This window comes from Salmo salar, chromosome 09 (genome assembly GCF_965601325.2).
Source record: "Salmo salar chromosome 09, fSalSal1, whole genome shotgun sequence".
NCBI lineage: Eukaryota > Metazoa > Chordata > Actinopteri > Salmoniformes > Salmonidae > Salmo > Salmo salar.
This window is the reverse complement of record NC_138299.1, coordinates 87481332-87506290: the sequence shown is the minus strand read 5'-3', so window position 1 is coordinate 87506290 and position 24959 is coordinate 87481332. Positions and strand designations below refer to the sequence as shown.

The 24959-nt window shown below is 41.6% G+C and overlaps 2 protein-coding genes across 5 annotated transcripts in view; one reads left to right on the top strand and one right to left on the bottom strand.

Moving 5' to 3' along the window:
* Positions 1 to 18996: 18996 nt before the first annotated feature.
* fgf20b (fibroblast growth factor 20b) lies at positions 18997 to 23378 on the bottom strand. The gene is made up of 3 exons (XM_014212844.3): positions 22591 to 23378; positions 22047 to 22150; positions 18997 to 20483 (listed from the first exon to the last, which is right to left on the bottom strand). Exons 1-3 carry the CDS (start codon positions 22880 to 22882, stop codon positions 20238 to 20240), a joined length of 642 nt encoding a protein of 213 aa, XP_014068319.1. The 5' UTR covers positions 22883 to 23378; the 3' UTR covers positions 18997 to 20237.
* A 533-nt stretch (positions 23379 to 23911) lies between these two features.
* micu3b (mitochondrial calcium uptake 3b) overlaps positions 23912 to 24959 on the top strand; it is a 33988-nt gene continuing 32940 nt past the window's right edge. For all 4 annotated transcript variants that reach the window (XM_014212843.3, XM_014212838.3, XM_014212836.3 and 1 more), the window contains exon 1: positions 23912 to 24185. In XM_014212843.3, the coding sequence (XP_014068318.1) occupies positions 23949 to 24185 (237 nt within the window). In that variant the 5' untranslated portion in view covers positions 23912 to 23948. The remainder of the gene's footprint in view (positions 24186 to 24959) is intronic.

Sequence of the window (24959 nt, the reverse complement as noted above, 5' to 3'; positions counted from 1 at the left end):
CTTGTTCTCCCATTCTGTAAATACCCAGACACACTTCTGTGCTGTTAACAAAAATGTCATACTTGGCAGAGTGACAGTGACAAGGAAAAAGTGTTCCATTGATAAGCTGTTGTTAGTCCGTTTGATCTCTTGCCATTTTAATTTGTCAACAAAGTAAACCTTCAAAATAAATCATACTCCCTTAGGCTGTGGATAAGGGAGTAGGAGGGGAAGTCACATCAATTCATTAGAAAATTGGGTGTCAAAACTCTACTGTAGTCTGGGATTAATTTGGTGATAAAATGAGTTTGTAGAGGTGTGTTTAGGTTTGTGAGGATGATGTGTGAAAGTTGCCTTATTACTCACCCTGAATTCCTCTGCTCTATTGATCACTACATGCAGTCTAAAATCAAATCAAATCAAATTGTATTTGTCACATGCGCCGAATACAACAGGTGTAGACATTACCGTAAAATGTTTACTTACAAGCCCATAACCAACAATACAGTTTTAGGAAAAATAAAAGTTAAGAAAAATATTTACTAAATAAACAAAAGTAAATAATAAAAGAGCAACAATAAAATAACAATAATGAGGCTATATACAGGGGGTACCAAGTCAATGTGGAGGCTATATACAGGGGGTACCAAGTCAATGTGGAGGCTATATACAGGGGGTACCGGTACCAAGTCAATGTGGAGGCTATATACAGGGGGTACCGGTACCAAGTCAATGTGAACCCCGGTACCAAGTCAATGTGCGGGGGTACAGGTTAGTCAAGGTGATTGAAGTAATATGTACATGTAGGTAGGGGTAAAGTGACTATGCACAGATAATAGATAATAAACAGTGAGTAGCAGCAGCATAAAAAGGGGGGGGGGTCAATGCAAATAGCTGTTCAGCAGTCTTATGGCTTGGGGGTAGAACCTGTTAAGAACCCTTTTGGACCTAGACTTGGCACTTCGGTACCACTTTCCGTGCGGTAGCAGAGAGAACAGTCTATGACTAGGGTGGCTGGAGTCTTTGACAATTTTTAGGGCCTTTCTCTGACAACGCCTGGTATAGAGGTCCTGGATGGCAGGAAGCTTGGTTCCAGTGATGTACTGGGCCGTACGTACTACCCTCTGCAGTGCCTTGCGGTCGGAGGCTGAGCAGTTGCCATACCAGGCGGGGATGCAACCAGTCAGGATGCTCTCGATGGTGCAGCTGTAGAAGTTATTGAGGATCTGAGGACCCATGCCAAATCTTTTCAGTCTCCTGAGGTGGAATGGGCATTGTTGTGCCCTCTTCACCACTGTCTTGATGGTGATGTGGACACCAAGGAACTTGAAGCTCTCAATCTGCTCCAATACAGCCCCGTCGATGAGAATGGGGACGTATGCTTGGCCCTTCTTTTCCGGTAGTCCACGATCATCTCCTTTGTCTTGATCACGTTGAGGGAGAGGTTGTTGTCCTGGCAACACACTTCCAGGTCTCTGACCTCCTCCCTATAGGCTGTCTCATTGTTGTCGGTGATCAGGCCTACCACCGTTGTGTCATCGGCAAACTTAATGATGGTGTTGGAGTCATGCTTGGCCACGCAGTCATGGGTGAACGGGGAGTACAGGAGGGGACTAAGCACGCATGTTGAGGATCAGCATAGCAGATGTGTTGTTGCCAACCCTTACCACCTGTGGGCGGCCCGTCAGGAAGTCCAGGATCCAGTTGCAGAGGGAGGTGTTTAGTCCCAGGGTCCTTAGCTTAGTGATGAGCTTTGAGGCCATACTATAAGTTGTTTGCGCGACTTTAAAATGAGGGGCATTGTACAAAACAAATTCATCAGCGATGGGACTGTCTGTAACCAATCTAACCATTCAAAGTATCAAAGTTGATAACGTCATCATGTAGTCTGGCTCTGGACCAACCAATCAGAAATGTGATAATGTGTTTTCATTCTAGAAGTTGTACGGGAGGGAGGTAAATCCAGACTCATCGTAGAGGAGAAACATCCTGATCATTACTGGAGAAGTTAAACATAATGATCATTACTAGAGAGGTTATCCAATCCTGATCACTACTAAAGAGATTATACACCCTGATCATTACTAGAGATGCTATACAATCCTGATCATTACTAGAGATGTTATACAATGCTGATCATTACTAGAGATGTTATACATTATGTTCATTACTAGAAATGCTATACAATCCTGATCATTACTAGATAGGTTATACAATCCTGATCCTTACTAGAGAGGTTATACAATCCTGATCATTACTAGAGAGGTTATACAATCCTGATCATTACTAGAGAGGTTATACAATCCTGATCATTACTAGAGAGGTTATACAATCCTGATCATTACTAGATAGGTTATACAATCCTGATCCTTACTGGAGAGGTTATACAATCCTGATCATTACTAGAGAGGTTATACAATCCTGATCATTACTACAGAGGTTAAACAATCTTGATCATTACTACAGAGGTTATATAAACAAATATCTTAAAAATATTTAATTAGAAACTAGAAGATTGAGACACGCCCTATAGCTCTTGCATTGTATTCTAAAACACTTTGATGTTCTGTTATCCGATATGCTTTTGGATTTGGTGACCATTTAAAATTAATGGTTCCTCTCCCCCTTGGCCTATTATTTAAAGGCGGAGTCTACTACTGGCTGTATGAATGCCCCAGTTAATTTATATATTATTCTCTGGAGTGATGTGCTTCTTCCAGAAACACATGAGGTTATTACTGTGAAGGACGATTGGAGCTGTGCTGTTAAACCACCACATTATGTACTGGTAACCCCACTACATTAGGTACTGGTAACCCCACTACATTATTTACTGGTAACCTCACAACATGAATAATTATTAATCCCACTACATTAGGTACTGGTAACCCCACTACATTATTTACTGGTAACCCCACAACATGAAGTATTATTAATCCCACTACATTAGGTACTGGTAACCCCACTACATTATTTACTGGTAACCCCACAACATGAAGTATTATTAATCCCACTACATTAGGTACTGGTAACTCCACTACATTATTTACTGGTAACCCCACAACATGAAGTATTATTAATCCCACTACATTAGGTACTGGTAACCCCACTACATTATTTACTGGTAACCCCACAACATGAAGTATTATTAATCCACCTACATTAGGTACTAGTAACCCCACAACATTAGGTATTGGTAAACCACTACATTAGGTACTGGTAACCCCAATACATTAGGTAGTGATAACCCACTACATTAGGTACTGATAACCACACTACATTAGGTACTGACAACCACACTACATTAGGTACTGGAAACCCCACTACATTAGGTACTGGTAAACACACCATATTAGGTACTGGTAACCCCACTACATTAGGTATTGGTAACCCCACTACATTAGATACAGGTAACCCCACTACATTAAGTATTGCTAACCCCAATATATCAGGTACTGGTAACCCCACTACATTAGATATTGGTAACCCCACTACATTAGGTATTGGTATCCCCAATACATTAGGTATTGGTAACACCACTACATTAGGTATTGGTAACACCACTACATTAGGTATTGGTAACCCCACTACATTAAGTATTGGTAACCCCACTACATTAGATACAGGTAACCCCACTACATTAAGTATTGCTAACCCCAATATATCAGGTACTGGTAACCCCACTACATTAGATATTGGTAACACCACTATATTAGATATTGGTAACACCACTACATTAGGTATTGGCAACTCCACTACATTAGGTATTGGTAACACCACCATATTAGATATTGGTAACACCACTACATTAGGTATTGGTAACACCACCATATTAGGTATTGGTAACACCACTACATTAGGTATTGGTAACACCACTATATTAGATATTGGTAACACCACTACATTAGGTATTGGTAACACCACTATATTAGATATTGGTAACACCACTATATTATGTAGTGGCAACTCCACTACATTAGGTATTGGTAACACCACTATATTAGATATTGGTAACACCACTACATTAGGTATTGGTAACACCACCATATTAGATATTGGTAACACCACTACATTAGGTATTGGTAACACCACTATATTAGATATTGGTAACACCACTATATTAGGTAGTGGTAACTCCACTACATTAGGTATTGGTAACACCACTATATTAGATATTGGTAACACCACTACATTAGGTATTGGTAACACCACTATATTAGATATTGGTAACACCACTACATTAGGTACAGGTAACCCCATTACATTAGGTACAGGTAACCCCACTACATTAGGTACTGGTAACACCACTACATTAGGTATTGGTAACACCACTATATTAGGTACTGGTAACACCACTACATTAGGTATTGGTAACCCCAATACATTAGGTAGTGGCAACTCCACTACATTAGGTATTGGTAACCCCATTACATTAGGTATTGGTAACCACACTACATTATGTACTGGTAACCTTATTGTGCCTTATTGCTATTATAAACTGGTTACCAACGTAATTAGAGCAATAAAAATAAACGTTTTGTCATACCCGTGGTATACGGTCTCACATACTACGGCTGTCAGCCAATCAGCATTCAGGGTTCGAACCATCCTGTTTAGAATTTTCAATAATTACGGTGGCATTTGCGTCCCTCACCTTCGCAATCATGAAAAACACTTTAATATTACAAATATTTACACGTCATACATGTTTTTGTTTGGTTACACAACAGTGTTATCATAATGGTAAAAATGATCTCAAGTCATTAACCTGCCTTTGTAGTTGATTTAGAATGGGAAGGTGTACCCAAATACATAAAAAAAGCCATGCCCAAATGCCACTCAGGTTAAGAATGACCCTAAAATGACCCTCTGATATTTGAGGCAGAGAGAGTCTTGTGGTTGTGAAGTTTGGCATGATTGATTTACCTTCTGGTGTTGAAATCATTACTAATCAAAAGATCAATAATGTGGCTAGGGGGTGATTATTTAAACAATTTGTCTTGTACATGACTCTAACCATGTTTGAGCCCAGCAGCGACAGCTACTCATTCTCTGTCCAATTCGGTCAATATCAGCCAGAACGAATGGTAGAAAAACAGTTAAAACTATTTGTCTTTTTCATTTATTTCCATTGATCCTCTACAGAGAGAGCTACAGTTAACTGCCAAAATAAAGGAAACACATGAATAAATGAAGCATACAAAGTATATTAAAAGCAGGTGCTTCCACACAGGTGTGGTTCCTGAGTTAATTAAGCAATTAACATCCTATCATGCTTAGGATCATGTATAAAAATGCTGGACAGGCCATCATTTTGGCTACCATGGTTATGCCCCCATAGGATGACAATGCCCCATCCACAGGGCACGAGTGGTCACTGAATCGTTTGATGAGCATGAAAACAATGTAAACCATTTGCTATGGCCTTCTCAGTCACCAGATATCAACCCAACTGAACACTTATGGGAGATTCTGGAGTGTCGCCAGAGAGAGCGTTTTCCACCACCATCAACAAACACCAAATTATGGAATTTCTCGTGGAAGACTGGTGTTGCCTTCCTTCCAATAGAGTTCCAGACACTTGTAGAATCTATGCCAAGGTGCATTGAAGCTGTTCTGGCCCGTGGTGGCCCAACGGCCTATAAAGATACTTTATGTTGGTGTTTCCTTTATATTGGCAGTTACCTGTGCATGTGCTGTGGTTTGTTTGTTCTGTGCACACTCTTGCACATTGTTGTCATCCAAATTCAGAAGAAAAGTTCCTCCAGAATCCATGCCTTTATGTCGAATACAGTGTGTTTTATAAGTCATGGAATCCCCCCTGAAGTAAGAAACCCACCCAAGAGGATTAGCAAGTCAATCACTAGTTGTTTGTTGAAAACTCAATGCATCCCATCACAGTAAACATGAAAAGAACTACAAGTTGTGCGTCTAATTATTTTATTCTCAAATCAACTAATTCCCGTTTTAACGCAGAAAACAACATACAATTCCATCCTACTGTATAATAATGTTTTGTGGTCATCGGCACAATTATATTAATCAGTGGTTTTCTGATTTATTGGTTTGCATGCTATGAACATGCAGGATTACACAGGAAATTCTTATTGCCTATCGTTTTCCCCTTCCTCTGTCTTTAATTCTCTCCCTCTCTCTAAGCCCTCTTTTCTCTCTGTCTTCCCCTCATTTTGTTATTTTACCTGGAGGTGCAGGTGTGAAGGGGTGAGGCCGTGGAAAAACATTCGATTCCGTAAGCTTGTCATGAAGGAATCCATTGACTGACCACATCTTGGCACACAATGACAAATGGGTTAGCAATTTTCCGCCTGACTTAGGAACAACAAAGCACATTTCCACTTTCACCAGCAGGTATTGAGTGTAGAGTACAGTCTATCTAATCTCATGCCTTCTACAAATAGACAAAAAATATATATATATTTTGTATTGGCTTTTGCCATGAAACTGTTTATTTTGGGCCCATACATAGGATGTATCAATACATACATACATGTGATTATGTGAAAGTTAGACTTTAGATATAGGTGAGGCCATTTGCTTTAGTAGAACAGATTCCTCCAAGCATTAGAATGTGTTCTCTCTCTTTAATTACAGAATCAACTCCTGAAGCGAATGAGTCTTTGATATCTTATACCAAAAAGATCTTATATGTACTTTATTTTCATTCTGTATGATGTGTGTTTTCATACTTATCCAAAGCAGGAAGTAATGTGTCTGTTTTAAAAAGAAAAGCTTGAAGTAATGTGTCTGTTTTATAAAGAAAAGCAGGAAGCAATGTGTCAGTTTCATAAAGAAAAGCAGGAAGTAATGTGTCTGTTTTATAAAGAAAGAATAAGCATAGCCTATACTCAGATTTCCCCCCTAAGAGGAAACATTTTATCCACACTGCATGCTCCCCAAGTCAAAGTCATGTGTATTAGAAAAAACATTATCACTACATGGGTCTAATTTCAGCATGCTGCAGAGTGTTTTGCATCCTAAACCACTTCTCCAGGATGTATACGCTGCGCTGCATCCATCCTTAATGACTGTTGGTAATGCTGGGCAGTTAACCAGTGTTGTTGCTGCTGATTGAATTACTTACAAAACCCAGAAGAATGTTTAAAGTGGAAACTATGGAAATTAACCAATTGACCTTTGTTGTGACCTTAAAATCTGTGATCCCTGTGGGAGAGAGAACTGTCAGGCAGCTCCACAGCCAGAGAATCAAAGGGATCCAGGGATGGATTGGGACCAAAAATTGGCTCGGGCATTTCGAACACCCCTGCCCCCTTTTTCACTCAAGGCTCCCACACCGGTATTTTTTTTTCCTTGAGGCCCCCATTATTAGACAAATAATGATAATTTTGCACATAACCCCAAATTTAGACAGGCCCACTGGGCTAAAGATGAACCAACCCATCTGGCATTTGCCAGAATTGTCCTATGGCCAGTCCACCCCTGAAGGGATCTATGCAGCTATTACTACTGCACCCAGAGACCTACCACCAAGCCCCCAGTCCAACTCCCTCCTCTACCCGCATGTATAAATTATCATTACAAATCAATAGTTTCATAATGATGATGTATCTTATCGACTACTGGTTGTGTCAGACTGATTGTGGAAGTCCAACTACAGTACTGAACAAATATTTATCTGATACTGACTACCACATTCAATCAGATTACATTTTAGTTTTGGGGTAAAAAGGTGCTAGCTATGTCCCACAATTCATTATTGAGTGGAGTAATGTCTCTGTATTTAAATCCCTGCAGCTAAGTGAATGATTTCCGCTGGGGCATGAGAGAGCCATAATAGTGTGATCTGAGTGTGTGTGTGTGTGTGTGTGTGTGTGTGTGTGTGTGTGTGTGTGTGTGTGTGTGTGTGTGTGTGTGTGTGTGTGTGTGTGTGTGTGTGTGTGTGTGTGTGTGTGTGTGTGTGTGTGTGTGTGTGTTTGCCCTGACAAGGTACTCCAGTCTGGGAGTCCGGTAGGGCGGTTATGTCCTGTAGGGATAACCTGTCATGGTGCTGAGAGCCTAATTGATGCCTCATGCTTTTCAGGGGGCAATTATAGCGCCCAAATGTCAAGACCTAATTTGTGGCTTTGTAATGTGGACACATGGGCCAGGCACAGGGGCGGCCGAGGTGTCCACATGGGACATAAAGACAGGTTTGGTCAGCAGATGTGAGGTGGAAATGGTGGTGGGGGGGATATGAAAGGTTTTGGTGTGGGGGGACACTTACTGTGGGGAAAGGCTATGAAGGGTTGTGGTGGGGGGGGAAACTGACTGTGGGGAAAAGCTATGAAGGGTCATGGTGGGTGGGGAAACTGACTGTGGGGAAAAGCTATGAAGGGTCATGGTGGGTGGGGAAACTGACAGTGGGGAAAAGCTATGAAGGATTGGTGATGGGAGGATTTGTTGTGGGGGGTTGTTGTGGGGGGGGCAGCGAGATAAAAAAAAATGTAGATCACAACTGGGATCAGACAAGCAGAGATGTGGGTTGAGAGTGGTTAAGAAAAAAAGGTATTTCACAGAATATACTGTATAAGGTATAGCTAAAACACAGCATATATAACGCATAGCTAAAACACAGCATATAAAACGTATAGCTAAAACAGAGTATACTGTATAAGATATAGCTAAAACACAGCATATATAATGTATAACTAAAGCACAGAATATACTGTATAACATATAGCTAAAACACAGAATATACTGTATAACATACAGCTAAAACACAGCATATATAGCGAATAGCTAAAACACAGAAAATACTGCATAACATATAGCTAACACACAGCATATATAATGTATAGCTAAAGCACAGAATATACTGTATAACATAAAGCTAAAACACAGAATATACTGTATAACATACAGCTAAAACACAGCATATATAACGTATAGCTAAAACACAGAAAATACTGCATAACATATAGCTAACACACAGCATATATAATGTATAGCTAAAGCACAGAATATACTGTATAACATAAAGCTAAAACACAGAATATACTGTATAACATACAGCTAAAACACAGCATATATAACGTATAGCTAAAACAGAATATACTGTATAACATATAGCTAACACACAGCATATACTGTATAACATACAGCTAAAACACAGAATATACTGTATAACATACAGCTAAAACACAGCATATATAACGTATAGCTAAAACAGAATATACTGTATAACATATAGCTAACACACAGCATATACTGTATAACATACAGCTAAAACACAGCATATATAACGTATAGCTAAAGCACAGAATATACTGTATAACATATAGCTAACACACAGCATATATAATGTATAGCTAAAGCACAGAATATACTGTATAACATATAGCTAAAACACAGCATATACTGTATAACATATAGCTAAAACACAGAATATATAACGTATAGCTAAAACAGCATATATAACGCATAGCTAAAACACAGGATATACTGTATAACATATAGCTAAAACACAACATATATAACGCATAGCTAAAACACAGAATATACTGTATAACATATATCTAAAACACAGCATATATAACGTATAGCTAAAACACAGAATATACTGTATAACATATAGCTAAAACAATCCCAGACATGTATGCAGTCATTCCTTGGGATTTATAGTGATGGGGTATTATTGTGACTAGACGTTTTACTGTGTACTGTATCATCTGAGTCAAGCAGCTGGTGCAGATGCCAGGTGTCAATCTGTTGTTACGTCCCAAATGGTACCCTAGCACCCTATTCCCTATATGGTGCCCTACTTTTGACCAGGGCCCTCCCTGGTCAAAAGTAGGGTACTATATAGGGAATAGGGTGCACAATTAGTGCACTATATGCAGAATAGGGTGCAACAGTAGGGCACTATATAGGGGATAGGGTGCAACAGCAGGGCACTATATAGGGGATAAGGTGCGACAGTAGGGTACTATATAGGGAATAGGGTGCAACAGTAGGGTACTATATAGGGAATAGGGTGCAACAGTAGGGTACCATATGGGAATAGGGTGCGACGAGTAGGGGTACTATATAGGGAATAGGGTGCGACAGTAGGGTACTCTATAGGGAATAGGGTGCGACAGTAAGACACTATAGAGGGAATAGGGTGCCATTTGGGACACAGATGGTCTGTTTTTTTGTATCAGCACAGTTTTCCTTCTCGGGCCTCCCAGTTCTTCTCCCAGTCTCAGATCATTTCTTTAATGCTCTAAGACACAACAGTGTCAGTTACTTGCTGGGAAGACTAGAACTGCAAGCCCTGCTCAGGTCTGTATGTTAAAACTGAAAGACAACATTTGCATGGTGTGGAAATAGCAGTGCTCTGAGGTTTTTTGCAAAGTTGTTTTTTCTCCTTATGTTTCCATGGAGATCTAAACAGAGGAGCATATTTTCCATTGGAGCTGACATCTCTGGAACTGAAATGACAGTAAATCAAATATGCAGAGCCTAATTGCAGTTTGTAGAAAGTAGACCACAAAACCCTCAAGGATAGCTATGACATTAAAAAAAACGATTGTACTTGAAAGGAGTTACAATATAGGAAGTATAACAACATGGTCATTCTGTACTGCATACCTTGATGTCTTATGTTGTGGGATGAACCTTTAGTACACCAATCTTCCTGGATGAGTTATCACAGAAGTCTAACATCTTCAGATGATGAAATATTTTTCTTTCATTCTGCTATTTTGGGGGATTTTCTTCCTGGTCCCCAGGATGTGTGTTGGTTTATATTGTAGATACAATCAAGGCAACTCCGCCAGAGAAGACATTTCCTGCAGTTCAATGACCTAGTGGCTTCATGGGTGGAATGTTATTCATATTTTTCATATTAATAAACATTATTTTTTTTAAACAGCTGAAAATCAAATGGTTTGTTATATTTCAGTCTTCTGTAATGTATAAAATGTAATATTGGGATGCAAACTCAAAATGTAATACATGTCAACTCTATATCTGACATAGTACAGGTATTTTCTTTTTTTAAGCCCATAACCATGTGTGTGAGGTGGATACTTTTGTTTCAAAGTAGATTTGTTTAAGACTACCACTCTGTTGGACCCTGATTTAGCCCACTGCAGTAAAAGTTTAAGGGATTCAGGAACAAAAATATCAAGTGCATAATAGCATACTTTTATCCTAGTCTTAATATGTCGGTAGACTGCCATGTACACAGACTTAAACAATGCACACAGACTTAATCCATGCACACACCATTGTAACTCATAATTTGGTGAGCATGGCAATTTACTATTGAATCAACAAACACCAAAGAGCCTAAAATCAATAGTTGTAGGATTTCAACAACACAAAGAGACAGTCAGACACCATCCTTAAGCAGACAGACAGACAGACACCACTTCTTAGAAGTGACCATGGCTTTACAACAGTAGGTGAGTTAAGCTCTTGGCACTTCCCCTGCTGTGTTCATCAGGCCAGCCTTTCTAAAGATAGAAATTATGCTCTCTAATAATTGGGGCAGACAACAAAGCTACCTATATTTCCAGCAGGCAGGTATGCTGGTGCTAACTCACCTCCCATATCCCCAGCTGACAAACAGGCGACAGAGGATGAGGAGCGGTGGGAACACCTGCACACGCTGTCTGACTGGAATGACTGACTGCAGAGATAGACAGGCAACGAAGATCACTGACTTCCATACCTGCTCCGTGGACTCAGTCACACACGCACGCATGCAGGCACACGCACACGCACACGCACACGCACACGCACACACACACACAGCTAATCTTGTTGGGACACACAATTCAATCCCATTCAAAATCCTATTTTCCCTAACCCCTAACCCTAAACCTAAACCTAACACTAACCCATAACTATTACACTAACCCTAACCTAACCTAACCTTAACCCAAAAACCTAACCTTTACCCTAACCCTAAACCTAACCCTAGCTCCTAACCCTAAAACTAACCCTAGCTCCTAACCCTAAAACTAACCCTAGCTCCTAATCCTAAACTTAATTCTAACCCTAACACTAATTCTAACCTTAACCCTAAACCCCCTAGAAATAGTATTTGACCTTGTGGGGACCAACAAAATGTCCCCAGTTGGTCCAATTTCTGTTTGTTTACTCTTCATTGTTAAACACACACACACACACACACACACACACACACACACACACACACACACACACCACACACACACACACACACACACCTGACACACACACACACACACACACTGAGACACACACCTGATTGGGCTTCCTGCAGAGGCCTCTGTGGCTGAGGAGGTGATGAAAGTCAGGAAGCATCCATTAAGTGAGAGAGAGCCCCCGAGTGGGATGGATGAGGGGTTTAAGTGTTTTCACTAAGGAGCCACAGACCACCTGCTGGGGCAACAAAAGTATCTCTCCAAAGGCTAGGGTGACTCCAAAACATAAGTTCAACAAGTGCTAAAGAGCACTTCTGGGCATCAGGTATCACAAGTCAGGGTGGAAACCTGTTTAGAGACACGACCCTCAAAATGTCAAGGGAGAACACTTACACAGAAAGGTAATGGCTAAGTGCCAGACTTTTTAAATGTTAGGTTACTTTGAATCTTTTGGTTTCTCATGCAGAACGTAATATCCAACAGAGGGAACCACAGACTAAGCTGGTCCTTTTCACATGGAAGCAACCTGTGATGACGCTCCCCAGGAAAGGGAGCTGCCAGTCGTGACATTTCAGCACATTTCAATGATCACTGTTGAATACAATTTTTTAATAAAACATACATTTTATAACTGTAATGTTTCCAATTGCGCATATGTTTTGTTTTAAAATAGCAATATTTTAGTTGCCAGGACTATGAAGAAAGAAAATTGCCCTTGTCTTTTTAAACCGAATATGTAACAGTTAGTAATGCATCTAAAACCAGAATACGTATTTATGGGGTAGATAGTCAGGGAATACGTGGTTTAATGGTAGATAGTCAGAGAATATGTGTTTAAAGGGTGGATAGTCAGAGAATACGTGTTTAAGGGGTAGATAGTCAGAGAATACGTGTTTAAAGGGTAGATAGCCTACTAACTGTTAGCTTGTTAGCATCGGTCTGCTAATTGTCTGAATCGCCGTGTCCCCAGTCAGCCCAACCACTCACTGGACCCATATGTTTACTTGGCTACGCATGCCTCTCTCTAATATCAATATGCCTCATCCATTACTGTCCTGGTTAGTGATTACTGTCTTATTTCACTGTAGAGCCTCTAGCCCTGGTCAATATGTGTCACGCCCTGACCTTAGAGATCCTTTTATGTCTCTATTTTGGTTGGTCAGGGCGTGAGTTTGGGTGGGCATTCTATGTCATTTTTTCTATGTTTGGTATTTCTTTGTTTCGGCCGGGTATGGCTCTCAATCAGGGACAGCTGTATATCGTTGTTGCTGATTGGGAGCCATACTTAGGCAGCCTGATTTCCTTTGGGTTTTGTGGGTGGTTATTTTCTGTTTAGTCATTTGTTACCTGACAGAACTGTTTAGCTGTTGCACTTTGGTTTTTTGATTCAGTGTTCATCCAAATAAATTTCATGATGAGCACTAACCACGCTGCGCCTTGGTCTACTCTTTTAGACGGCCGCTACAATATGCCTTAACCAACGATGCTGTTCCACCTCCTACATATGTGATGACATCACCTGGTTTAAACGTCTCTAGAGACTATATCTCTCTCATCATTACTCAATGCCTAGGTTTACCTCCAATGTACTCTCCTCCTACCTTTCCTTTGTCTGTACACTATGCCTTGAATCTATGCTATCGTGCCCAGAAACCTGCTCCTTTTACTCTCTGTTCCGAACTTGCTAGACGGCCAGTTTGTATAGCCTTTAGCCGTACCCTTATCCTACTTCTCCTCTGTTCCTCTGGTGATGTGGAGGTTAATCCAGGTCCTGCAGTGCCTAGCTCCACTCCCACTCCCCAGGTGCTCTCATTTGTTGACTTCTGTAACCGTAAAAACCTTGGTTTCATGCATGTTAACATTAAAAGCCTACTCCCTAAGTTTGTTTTACTCACTGCTTTAGCACACTCTGCCAACCCGGATGTCTTAGCCGTGTCTGAATCCTAGCTTCGGAAAACCAACAAAAACCCTGAAATCTCCATCGCTAACTATAACATTTTCCACCAAGATAGAACTGCCAAAGGGGGCGGTGTTGCAATCTACTGCAAAGATAGGCTGCAGAGTTCTGTATTACTATCCAAGTCTGTACCCAAACAATTCGAGCTTCTACTTCTAACTGTTGCCGCTTGCTATAGACCTCCCTCTGCCCCCAGCTGTGCCCTCGATACCATATGTGAATTGATTGCCCCCGTCTATCTTTTGAGCTCGTGCTACTAGGTGACCTAAACTGGGACATGCTTAACACCCCGGCCATCCTACAATCTAAGCTTGATGCCCTCAATCTCACACAAATTGTCAATGAACCTACCAGGTACAACCCCAAATCCGTAAACACAGGCACCATCATAGATGTCATCCTAACTAACTCACCCTCCAAATACACCTCTGCTGTTTTCAATCAAGATCTCAGCGATCACTGCCTCATTGCCTGCATCCGTAATGGGTCTGCGACCAAACGACCACCCCTCATCACTGTCAAACGCTCCCTAAAACACTTCTGCGAACAGGCCTTTCTAATCGACCTGGCCGGTGTATCCTGGAATGACATTGACCTTATCCCGTCAGTAGATGATGCCTGGCTATTCTTTAAAAGTGCCTTCCTCACCATCTTAAATAAGCATGCCCCACTCAAAACATTTTGAACAAGGAATAGATATAGTCCTTGGTTCACTCCAGACCTGTCTGCCCTTGACCAGCACAAAAACATCCTGTGGCGTTCTGCATTAGCATCGAATAGCCCCCGTGATATGCAACTTTTCAGGGAAGTTAGGAACAAATATACACAGGCAGTTAGAAAAGCTAAGGCTAGCTTTTTCAAACAGAAATGTGCATCCTGTAGTACTAACTCAAAAAAGTTCTGGGACACTGTAAAGTCCATGGAGAATAAGAGCACCTCCTCCCAGCTGCCCACTGCTCTGAGGCTAGGAAACACTGTTACCTCCGATAAATCCACTATAATTGAGAATTTCAATAAGCATTTCTCTACGGCTGGCCATGCTTTCTACCTGGCTACCACTACCCTGGTCAACTGCCCGGCACCCTTCACAGCAACCCGCCAAAGCCCCCACCATTTCTCCTTTACCCAAATCCAGATAGCTGATGTTCTGAAAGAGCTGCAAAATCTGGACCCATACAAATCAGCCGGGCTAGACAATTTGGACCCTCTCTTTCTAAAATTATCTGCCAAAATTGTTGCAACCCCTATTACTAGCCTGTTCAACCTCTCCTTCGTATCGTCTGAGATTCCCAAAGATTGGAAAGCTGCTGCAAGTCATCCCCCTCGTTCAAAGGGGGTGACACTCTAGACCCAAACTGCTACAGACGTATACCTATCCTACCCTGTCTTTCTAAGGTCTTCGAAAGCTAAGTTAACAAACAGATTACCGACCATTTCGAATCCCACCGTACCTTCTCCGCTATGCAATCTGGTTTCCGAGCTGGTCATGGGTGCACCTCAGCCACGCTCAAGGTCCTAAACAACATCATAACCGCCATCGATAAGAGACATTACTGTGCAGTCGTCTTCATCGACCTGGCCAAGGCTTTCGACTCTGTCAATCACCACATTCTTATTGGCAGACTCGACAGCCTTTGTTTCTCAAATGATTGCCTCACCTGGTTTACCAACTACTTCTCTGATAGAGTTCAGTGTGTCAAATCGGAGGGCATGTTGTCCGGACCTCTGGCAGTCTCTATGGGGGTGCCACAGGGTTCAATTCTCGGGCCGACTCTCTTCTCTGTATACATCAATGATGTCGCTCTTGCTGCTAGTGATTCTCTGATCCACCTCTACGCAGATGACAACATTCTGTATACTTCTGGCCCCTCTTTGGACACTGTGTTAACTAACCTCCAGACGAGCTTCAACGCCATACAACTCTTCTTCCGTGGCCTCCAACTGCTCTTAAACGCAAGTAAAACTAAATGCATGCTCTTCAATCGATCACTGCCCGCACCTGCTCGCCCGTCCAGCATCACTACTATGGATGGCTCTGACTTAGAATATGTGGATAACTACAAATACCTGGGTGTCTGGTTAGACTGTAAACTCTCCTTCCAGACTCACATTAAGCATCTACAATCCAAAATGAAATCTAGAATCGGCAACCTATTTTGCAACAAAGCCTCCTTCACTCATGCTGCCAAACATACCCTCGTAAAACTGACCATCCTACCGATCCTCGACTTCGGTGATGTCATCTATAAAATAGCCTCCAACACTCTACTCAACAAACTGGATGCAGTCTATCACAGTGCCATCCGTTTTGTCACCAAAGCCCCATATACTACCCACCACTGCGACCAGTATGCTCTCGTTGGCTGGCCCTCGCTTCATATTCACCGCCAAGTCCACTGGCTTCAGGTCATCTATAAGTCTTTGCTAGGTAAAGCCCCGCCTTATCTCAGCTAACTGGTCACCATAGCAGCACCCACTTGTAGCACGCGCTCCAGCAGGTATATCTCACTGGTCACCCCCAAAGCCAATTCCTTCTTTGGTCATCTTTCCTTCCAGTTCTCTGCTGCCAATGTCTGGAACGAACTGCAAAAATCTCTGAAGCTGGAGACTCATATCTCCCTCACTAGCTTTAAGCACCAGCTGTCAGAGCAGCTCACAGATCACTGCACCTGTACATAGCCCATCTGTAAACAGCCCATCTATCTACCTACCTCATCCCCATACTGTATTTATTTATTTATCTTGCTCCTTTGCACCCCAGTATCTCTACTTGCACATTAATCTTCTGCACATCTACCATTCCAGTGTTTAACTGCTATATTGTAATTACTTCTCCACCATGACCTATTTATTGCCTTAACTTACCTCATTTGCATTCACTGTATATAGACTTTTTGTTTTCTTTTGTTCTACTGTATTATTGACTGTGTGTTTTGTTTATTCCATGTGTAACTCTGTGTTGTTGTATGTGTCGAATTGCTTTGCTTTATCTTGGCCAGGTCGCAGTTGCAAATGAGAACTTGTTCTCAACTAGCCTACCTGGTTAAATAAAGGTGAAATAAAAAAATTAAATAAAAACAGCCAGGGTATATGTATTTAAGGGGTAGATAGTCAGGGAATCCGTGTTTATGGGGTAGATAGCCAGGGAATACGTGTTTATGGTGTAGATAGCCAGGGAATACGTGTTCATGGGGTAGATAGCCAGGGAATACGTGTTTATGGGGTAGATAGCCAGGGATTAGGTGTTTATGGGGTAGCTAGCCAGGGAATGCGTGTTTATGGGGAAGATAGCCAGGGATTAGGTGTTTATGGGGTAGCTAGCCAGGGAATGCGTGTTTATGGGGAAGATAGCCAGGGAATAGGTGTTTATGGGGTAGATAGCCAGGGAATACGTTTTTATGGGGTAGATAGCCAGGGAATATGTGTTTATGGGGTAGCTAGCCAGGGATTAGGTGTTTATGGGGTAGCTAGCCAGGGATTAGGTGTTTATGGGGTAGATAGCCAGGGAATACGTGTTTATGGTGTAGATAGCCAGGGAATATGTGTTTATGGGGTAAATAGCCAGGGATTAGGTGTTTATGGGGTAGCTAGCCAGGGAATATGTGTTTATGGGGTAGATAGCCAGGGAATATGTGTTTATGGGGTAGCTAGCCAGGGATTCGGTGTTTATGGGGTAGCTAGCCAGGGATTAGGTGTTTATGGGGTAGATAGCCAGGGAATACGTGTTTATGGTGTAGATAGCCAGGGAATATGTGTTTATGGGGTAAATAGCCAGGGAATATGTGTTTATGGGGTAGATAGCCAGGGAATGTGTGTTTATGGGGTAGCTAGCCAGGGAATATGTGTTTATGGGGTAGATAGCCAGGGATTAGGTGTTTATGGGGTAGATAGTCAGGGAATGTACACATAAACATAGAGAGCACAGTTGAACAAGGTGCCTGATATCATTATGGTGAGAAGAGATAGAGGTAGTTGTTGATTATGTAGGTGTTCTGATGGGAAAGTCCCATCATATCCTACAAGGCTGAGAGTTGGCAACAGAGCAGACTCCCCATGTCAAGACAGCAGTTGGCTTGCCATCACAGAGATGTTGAGATCACAGGCCTTTAGCTTTCATGCTTCAACACAGATATCCTCCCAACCGTTGAGGAAACTGTACAAAGATACTTAGATGGTGGCTATTAAATAAATATGCCTGTTCAGCCATTGTCCGAAGATCATATGTTTTATATAACGTTCTAATTCCTGTTTCATTCTAAATATTGTTTTGGTTACAGTTGGATAGAGACATGCAGGTACTAACAGGGCTATATCTCCTCCTTTGAGGACAAGCCCCTATAAATAATTTGGCTATCACTGAAATTGCATGGATATTGTAAAACAATCTCTCTGTGAAACAATTTCACACAAAGAAATAACCATCAACTCAGTGGACACGCGTTCTGCTGCGTTAAAGCTGTCAGCAGACTAAAAAAAGGATAAGGTATTACAAAAAAAGAATGGGACACAAAGGTTTTCACTCAGTCTGGAGGCTGGAGAGATTTCTTGGCCACCTTGGCTCTCTTTCATTGTTCAATAATACTATTAATCAGGACTATCATTCTGCAACTGTCAACAGAGCTTACTTAGCCCTTATCGCGCTGACCTCCAGTTTTATACAGCTGCCAAGCTGCTGAACAGACCAGCGGTAAAGGTCATTTTTTATTTGGCCCTGGCCGTGTCATTGTGAGGCCGCTACGTGAGCAAGTTCCACAGAGAGACTTTGAAGTTTTTATGCATGCATGGGAACCTCGCTCTTGTCTCTCAACATAATGGCAATCATAAAAAGAACAACAATGATCTCGTAAATAGGTTTATATATTTGAACTCACCAAATTCAAAAGACAAAACTATAGACACCAATGCATTACGCCTCTTTAGAAAATGTGAACTTTTAAAACTGAGTTAAACTTGTTTATTTTTTATAATTTTTTGGTCAGTTGGTTCATCAAGAAAACCATAGAGGTAATAAACAGTTTGGTCCTCTTAGTTTCTGAACCCAAATGTTAAAACATTTACAATACATCATTAAATGTTCCAAACAGATATCAAAAAGACAAATCTAGTTCACTGACTTTAATAAGGATACACTGCCACAGACTTTAAATGTGATGCGTACAACAGACAGCTTTTTGGGGAAATAATCAGCAAATTACAGTTTCCCCCCCACATTATTTTAAGACAATCTCACAATGTGGCCCAAGCTAAGTGAGAAAACTGGTATCCTCAGATTAAAAGAAATATTATCTCTATATAGATACAATTTCTAGTGGTTTCTCTATACAGTACTGTATATTTAACTGCAAAAATATATTCTGAAATAAATAAATATATAACATAAATATATGTATCTAGAAATGAATAAATAATACATTTTGAAATGATATCTGTGGCAAATATCTTTCTGCTCCTTTCAGCATGATCTAGTCACATGTAAAACGAAAAGAAAAACAGGTGAATTCCTTCAAAATCCTTCTTGAATGAACATAGCCCCCTCAAATAAAAAATGAGGTTCTTTAACTGTATAGAGTCCCATAGATTTTGCCATTCTAACAATAGATAATAGAACAGTTCTATCACTATGTTCTATCTCTATGTTCTATCTCTATGATTCCAACTAGATCCTCAGTCCAAAGACACTTCCTGAAATGTATTGGCCCTCAAACAGAAGAGTGACCCTCCCTCCCTCCTGCATCAGCATCGCTTCCTCTGATCCTGTTCCTCTCCTATTCCACACGACAGCTACTTTCGGGGGTCAGTTGGCCCCTGGAACAAACAGCCTCCTCATGCCTTGGTGTGCATGTTGACAATGTCAGACATTCTAGACTGTCTTTGTCACCGCTGAGAGCTGGCCTGTGCATTCTGAGGGGAGGCCCCTGGCTAGTACCTTTATCCCCAGTGTAGGCTACTCCCTCCCTACTGGCTGGCTGGAGCTGGGGCCGCTGTAGGGCTGGGACTGGGGCTGGGGCCGGGGCTGCTGTAGGGCTGGTTGGCTCCACTGTCTTAACACCGACAGTCACACTGCCTGGGCTGGCCTGCACACATCCCTGTTTCCCACAGCAGGAGGGACTAGAGCTCAATACACAGCTATTCCTGATCTGATCTGGGACGGTGGGTGCAGGCCAGTCTCAGCTGTGGCCCAGAATCTCCTTGTACAGCTCCGGTACCCGGTCAGGGTCCACGGGCCTGGGCAGGAAGTGGGTGAACTTCTGGTGTCGCCTGGACTTTGTTCCATCCCGAGCCGTGCCGTCCTTGTTTAACGCCACAAAGTAGCGAGTCCCTTTGTCTCCGTGCTTGTAGAGGTTGGAGGAGTATGTGTTGTACCAGTTCTCCTCAAACTGCTCCCTGAAGACACACTCAGCGCTCAGCTTCTCCTGCAGAGTAGAAACCAAGTCAGATCAGATTATGAAGTCAGATCAGATTATGGAGTCAGATCAGATTATGAAGTCAGATCAGATTATGAAGTCAGATCCGTTGACAATAAATCAACGGTCTTACCAGAGCAAGGATACATTTGTGGTAAGGCTGCTTGGTTTGTTTTGTTTATTTGAATGCCCATTAGCTTTTGCCAAAGCAACCGCTATTCTTCCTGGGGTCCACACAAAATCATCAAACATGACAAGTAACAAAACACTGATACAGAAGAACAGTCACACAAATGTAAAATACAACGCTATACAAACAATACAACTAAATAATAATGTGTGTGTAGATTGTGTTTTAGAGTATGATAGAGTGTGTGCGTATATTTGTGTGTGTGTCATTTCACAGTCCCTATTGTGGATGATGATAAGACCATAACTAGTGCAGAACTGGATCCTTTATGGCAGAGTGACAGCAGAACTGGATCCTTTATGGCAGAGTGAGAGCAGAACTGGATCCTTTATGGCAGAGTGACAGCAGAACTGGATCCTTTATGGCAGAGTGACAGCAGAACCGGATCCTTTATGGCAGAGTGACAGCAGAACTGGATCCTTTATGGCAGAGTGAGAGCAGAACTGGATCCTTTATGGCAGAGTGAGAGCAGAACTGGATAATTTATGGCAGAGTGACAGCAGAACTGGATCCTTTATGGCAGAGTGACAGCAGAACTGGATCCTTTATGGCAGAGTGACAGCAGAACTGGATCCTTTATGGCAGAGTGAGAGCAGAACTGGATCCTTTATGACAGTGACAGCAGAACTGGATCCTTTATGGCAGAGTGAGAGCAGAACTGGATAATTTATGGCAGAGTGAGAGCAGAACTTGATCCTTTATGGCAGAGTGACAGCAGAACTGGATCCTTTATGGCAGAGTGAGAGCAGAACTGGATCCTTTAAGGCAGAGTGACAGCAGAACTGGATCCTTTATGACAGTGACAGCAGAACTGAATCCTTTATGGCAGAGTGACTGCAGAACTGGATCCTTTATGGCAGAGTGACTGCAGAACTGGATCCTTTATGGCAGAGTGACAGCAGAACTGGATCCTTTATGGCAGAGTGAGAGCAGAACTGGATCCTTTAAGGCAGAGTGACAGCAGAACTGGATCCTTTATGGCAGAGTGACAGCAGAACTGAATCCTTTATGGCAGAGTGACAGCAGAACTGGATCCTTTATGGCAGAGTGACAGCAGAACTGGATCCTTTATGACAGTGACAGCAGAACTGGATCCTTTATGGCAGAGTGAGAGCATAACTGGATCCTTTATGGCAGAGTGACAGCAGAACTGGATCCTTTATGGCAGAGTGACAGTAAAACTGGATCATTTATGGCAGAGTGACAGCAGAACTGGATAATTTATGGTAGAGTGACAGCAATAGTCAAGGAAACCCATTAATGCCACCTACTGGTATATTCTAATGTATATTGGGCAACAAAAGACCCAGAGACCCCACACATATGAAATGAGAGGTGGGACTACAGAAACAGCAGAGACAGTAAATGAGTATAATACTTACAGAACCATAGAGCTCTCCCTTGTCATTCATCCCCAGGTAGAGAGCACTGTCCACTCCTCGAATGCTTATCAATCCAACAGCAATGCTTATAAATTCCAAAATACCTGGAGAAGAATAAATCCGTTGTTCCAGGTGTATTTCACCAGAGAAATCTTCTATCACAGATTGTGACACACTAGGATAGAGTATAGCCACATTTTCCCTATAGGACTTTCACATTAATTCCAGTGATAATTATTGAACAAATTATAACAGTTGTACTATTGCTTTAGGGCTAATATTGGCAACCGATGTTATGGTAGGAAACTGATCTTATTGTTACACAAATAAAAATAATAATATTAAAAATAATAATCATTATTATAACAATAACTTGTATTATATAATAATGATTAAATATTTGGTAAAAAATGTTAACCATAAAATATTAATGTGCAATATGAGATCTGTAATAACACACTTATAAATTGTATTATATAATAATGATGAAATATGAATGTGTAATATGAGATCTGTAATAACACACTAATAACTTGATAATTACCGAATCTACTGTGGTCCTTTCTTGTCCCTTGCACAGTGCCATCAGGAAGTATTTCCAGATGAAATCCAGTTCTACAGTATAACTGCCTTCTCCGGAGAATCCCTTTTAAAAGTGTTAAATCTGCCGTGGCGCTCCGGGACAGGCTTTCCCCGGCACCGGGTACGAGGTGTTCACCCTGACCCAGCAGTACCGCTGGACTCTCTCCAAGAGACGTCAGGAGAAAATGGGACCCGACGTGTCCTACACCATCAATGCCGTGCAAGAAGCTTCCAACTTCACCCAGAGCAGCCATCGCAGCAGAGTCCTCTCGGTCGTCAGAGTTGGAGCGGGTAAAGTTCAACAGAGAGATCCCGAGTGAGCGCTCTCGCGTCGACAGTTACCAGATTGCTACTCTGTTGCCTATTGCATGTTTACGTTCGCGTCCGTTACTAAGCAAATGCTCTGTTGAACTGAAACGGATAAGTCCCTTTTTCCCCTTGACATGTATACCTTGGGTAAATGAGCTCTCGTGGCATATACGTTATGAGCACACATTCGTTCCAAAATATGACCCTACCGCTTGATGTCTTCATCAGTTGAGTTAAGATAATGTTGTTCAATTCTGGTAGTTCTCACCGCTCACGAAGGTTTGGAAAATTGTGAAAATCAAATACAGCAGCAAGTCAGAACCTTTTACAGAGAGCTACCAATGTATCCACCAACCCCTCTTTCTATGAGAGACACAAGACCACTGCTCTGCAGGTAAGGTAGGCTAGCTGTTGGAGGATTGCGCACACAGTGCCTAAAGACGTGAGGCAGGTGCAAAATGACGGGGACTTTTAGTGGGCGGGGCTATCGTTCAGACTTGCCTTGGCAGAGATTTTTTTCTTCCTAAGGTATAAAAGAAGACAGAGAGAGAGAGAGAGAGAGAGAGAGAGAGGGAGTTTGATCATGTATTTGGTAACATTGCAATATGTTGGCCATTGATTGTACTTTGCTACTTACCTATGGCAACGATAGTGACAGTCCTATCGCATTCTCACACTCATTAGTCTACTTCAGTTTGCACTGCCCCAACCAGCAAGAGCAACTACCACAACCTAACAAACACCGTGATGTGATCAAAATGAAACAACACATACTGTAGCCTATGTATTGAGCTATATAATCAATGGAATGTGATGCCTCTATTTTAGGGCATTGCCATATTATCCCGAAAAATTCTAAGAGAAACTTGGATTCTTGACTGAGAGCCGCTATAAAACTGGGAGCGCAAAACATTCAGGTAAAACGGGGTGAAACGTCACACGGATTATCTCGCGATGGAAAAGAACAGCTTTCCGCGATCTTCTGCTCTGACACTTCAATGAACAACAGCAATGGCTGCCTTCCGTAGACTCATTTCCACATCGACTAATTTCTCATCTACCTCAGGGAGATTTGTATTTTGGAAACAAACACCGAAGAGAACTAAGACATTTAAACATATTGCAACTGGAGTATGTATCGCCACCGGAGCTGGTTTCGCGAGTTATTACAATGTCCAAAAGAAACTGTCAAACCAAATCGATAATGGTTTACTTCTCGCATTACCAGCAGTATCTGCTACAGATAAGGTATTGTATAGCCTACTTGTCATGGCATGGGGCATTAGTGTATATATATATAGCATGTATAATAAATATCATATTTATATGTCTATGTAATAGCCTAGCAGATAGCCTAATATTAATAATGCACGTTAACATGCCCACTCAACTCACAACGCGAGGCAGAGCTGAAAATACTATTGTTTTCGGGTAAGATTCAAGGTTGACGTTCCGTGATAGTAAAAAACCCATGGCATAAATAAAAAACGATCAAACAGGAATGCATTGTGTAGACAGAAACACACATGGTCATTTAATTTAAATGGACCAATGTGACTATTTGCCCCATTAAAACAAGGGCGCTGTCCATGACATACGGTGCTGAAATGTTTTGTACTGGTCTATTTCGTGAATTTAGATTAAAATTACGTTACATAAATATAAAATGCATATTAAGACCTCTTATAACAATTTAAATTCTCAATTGTTTTACTTTTAAAAAAAACATTTTTTACAAGTGCCATGATTGCTATGTGAGAATAGGTGGAGGCAGTCTTCCTCGTCATAATATGCTTGTATAGGGCTATTTACATAAAGCGAGAAGACTTGGACACGTACAGGCAAACAGACAGGCAGTGACAATAATAATAATAGTGGAAACCAATAAGGCCCAGTGAGGCGTTTGTTTTAGGATGATCTGTAGGCTCATCGCTGTAAAGCCTGTAAAGCCTTCATTAGACTGTTGGATCAGTAAACCTTGCTGAAGTCACTGACCGCGGTCTAGTTTGCAAACCTCCTTTT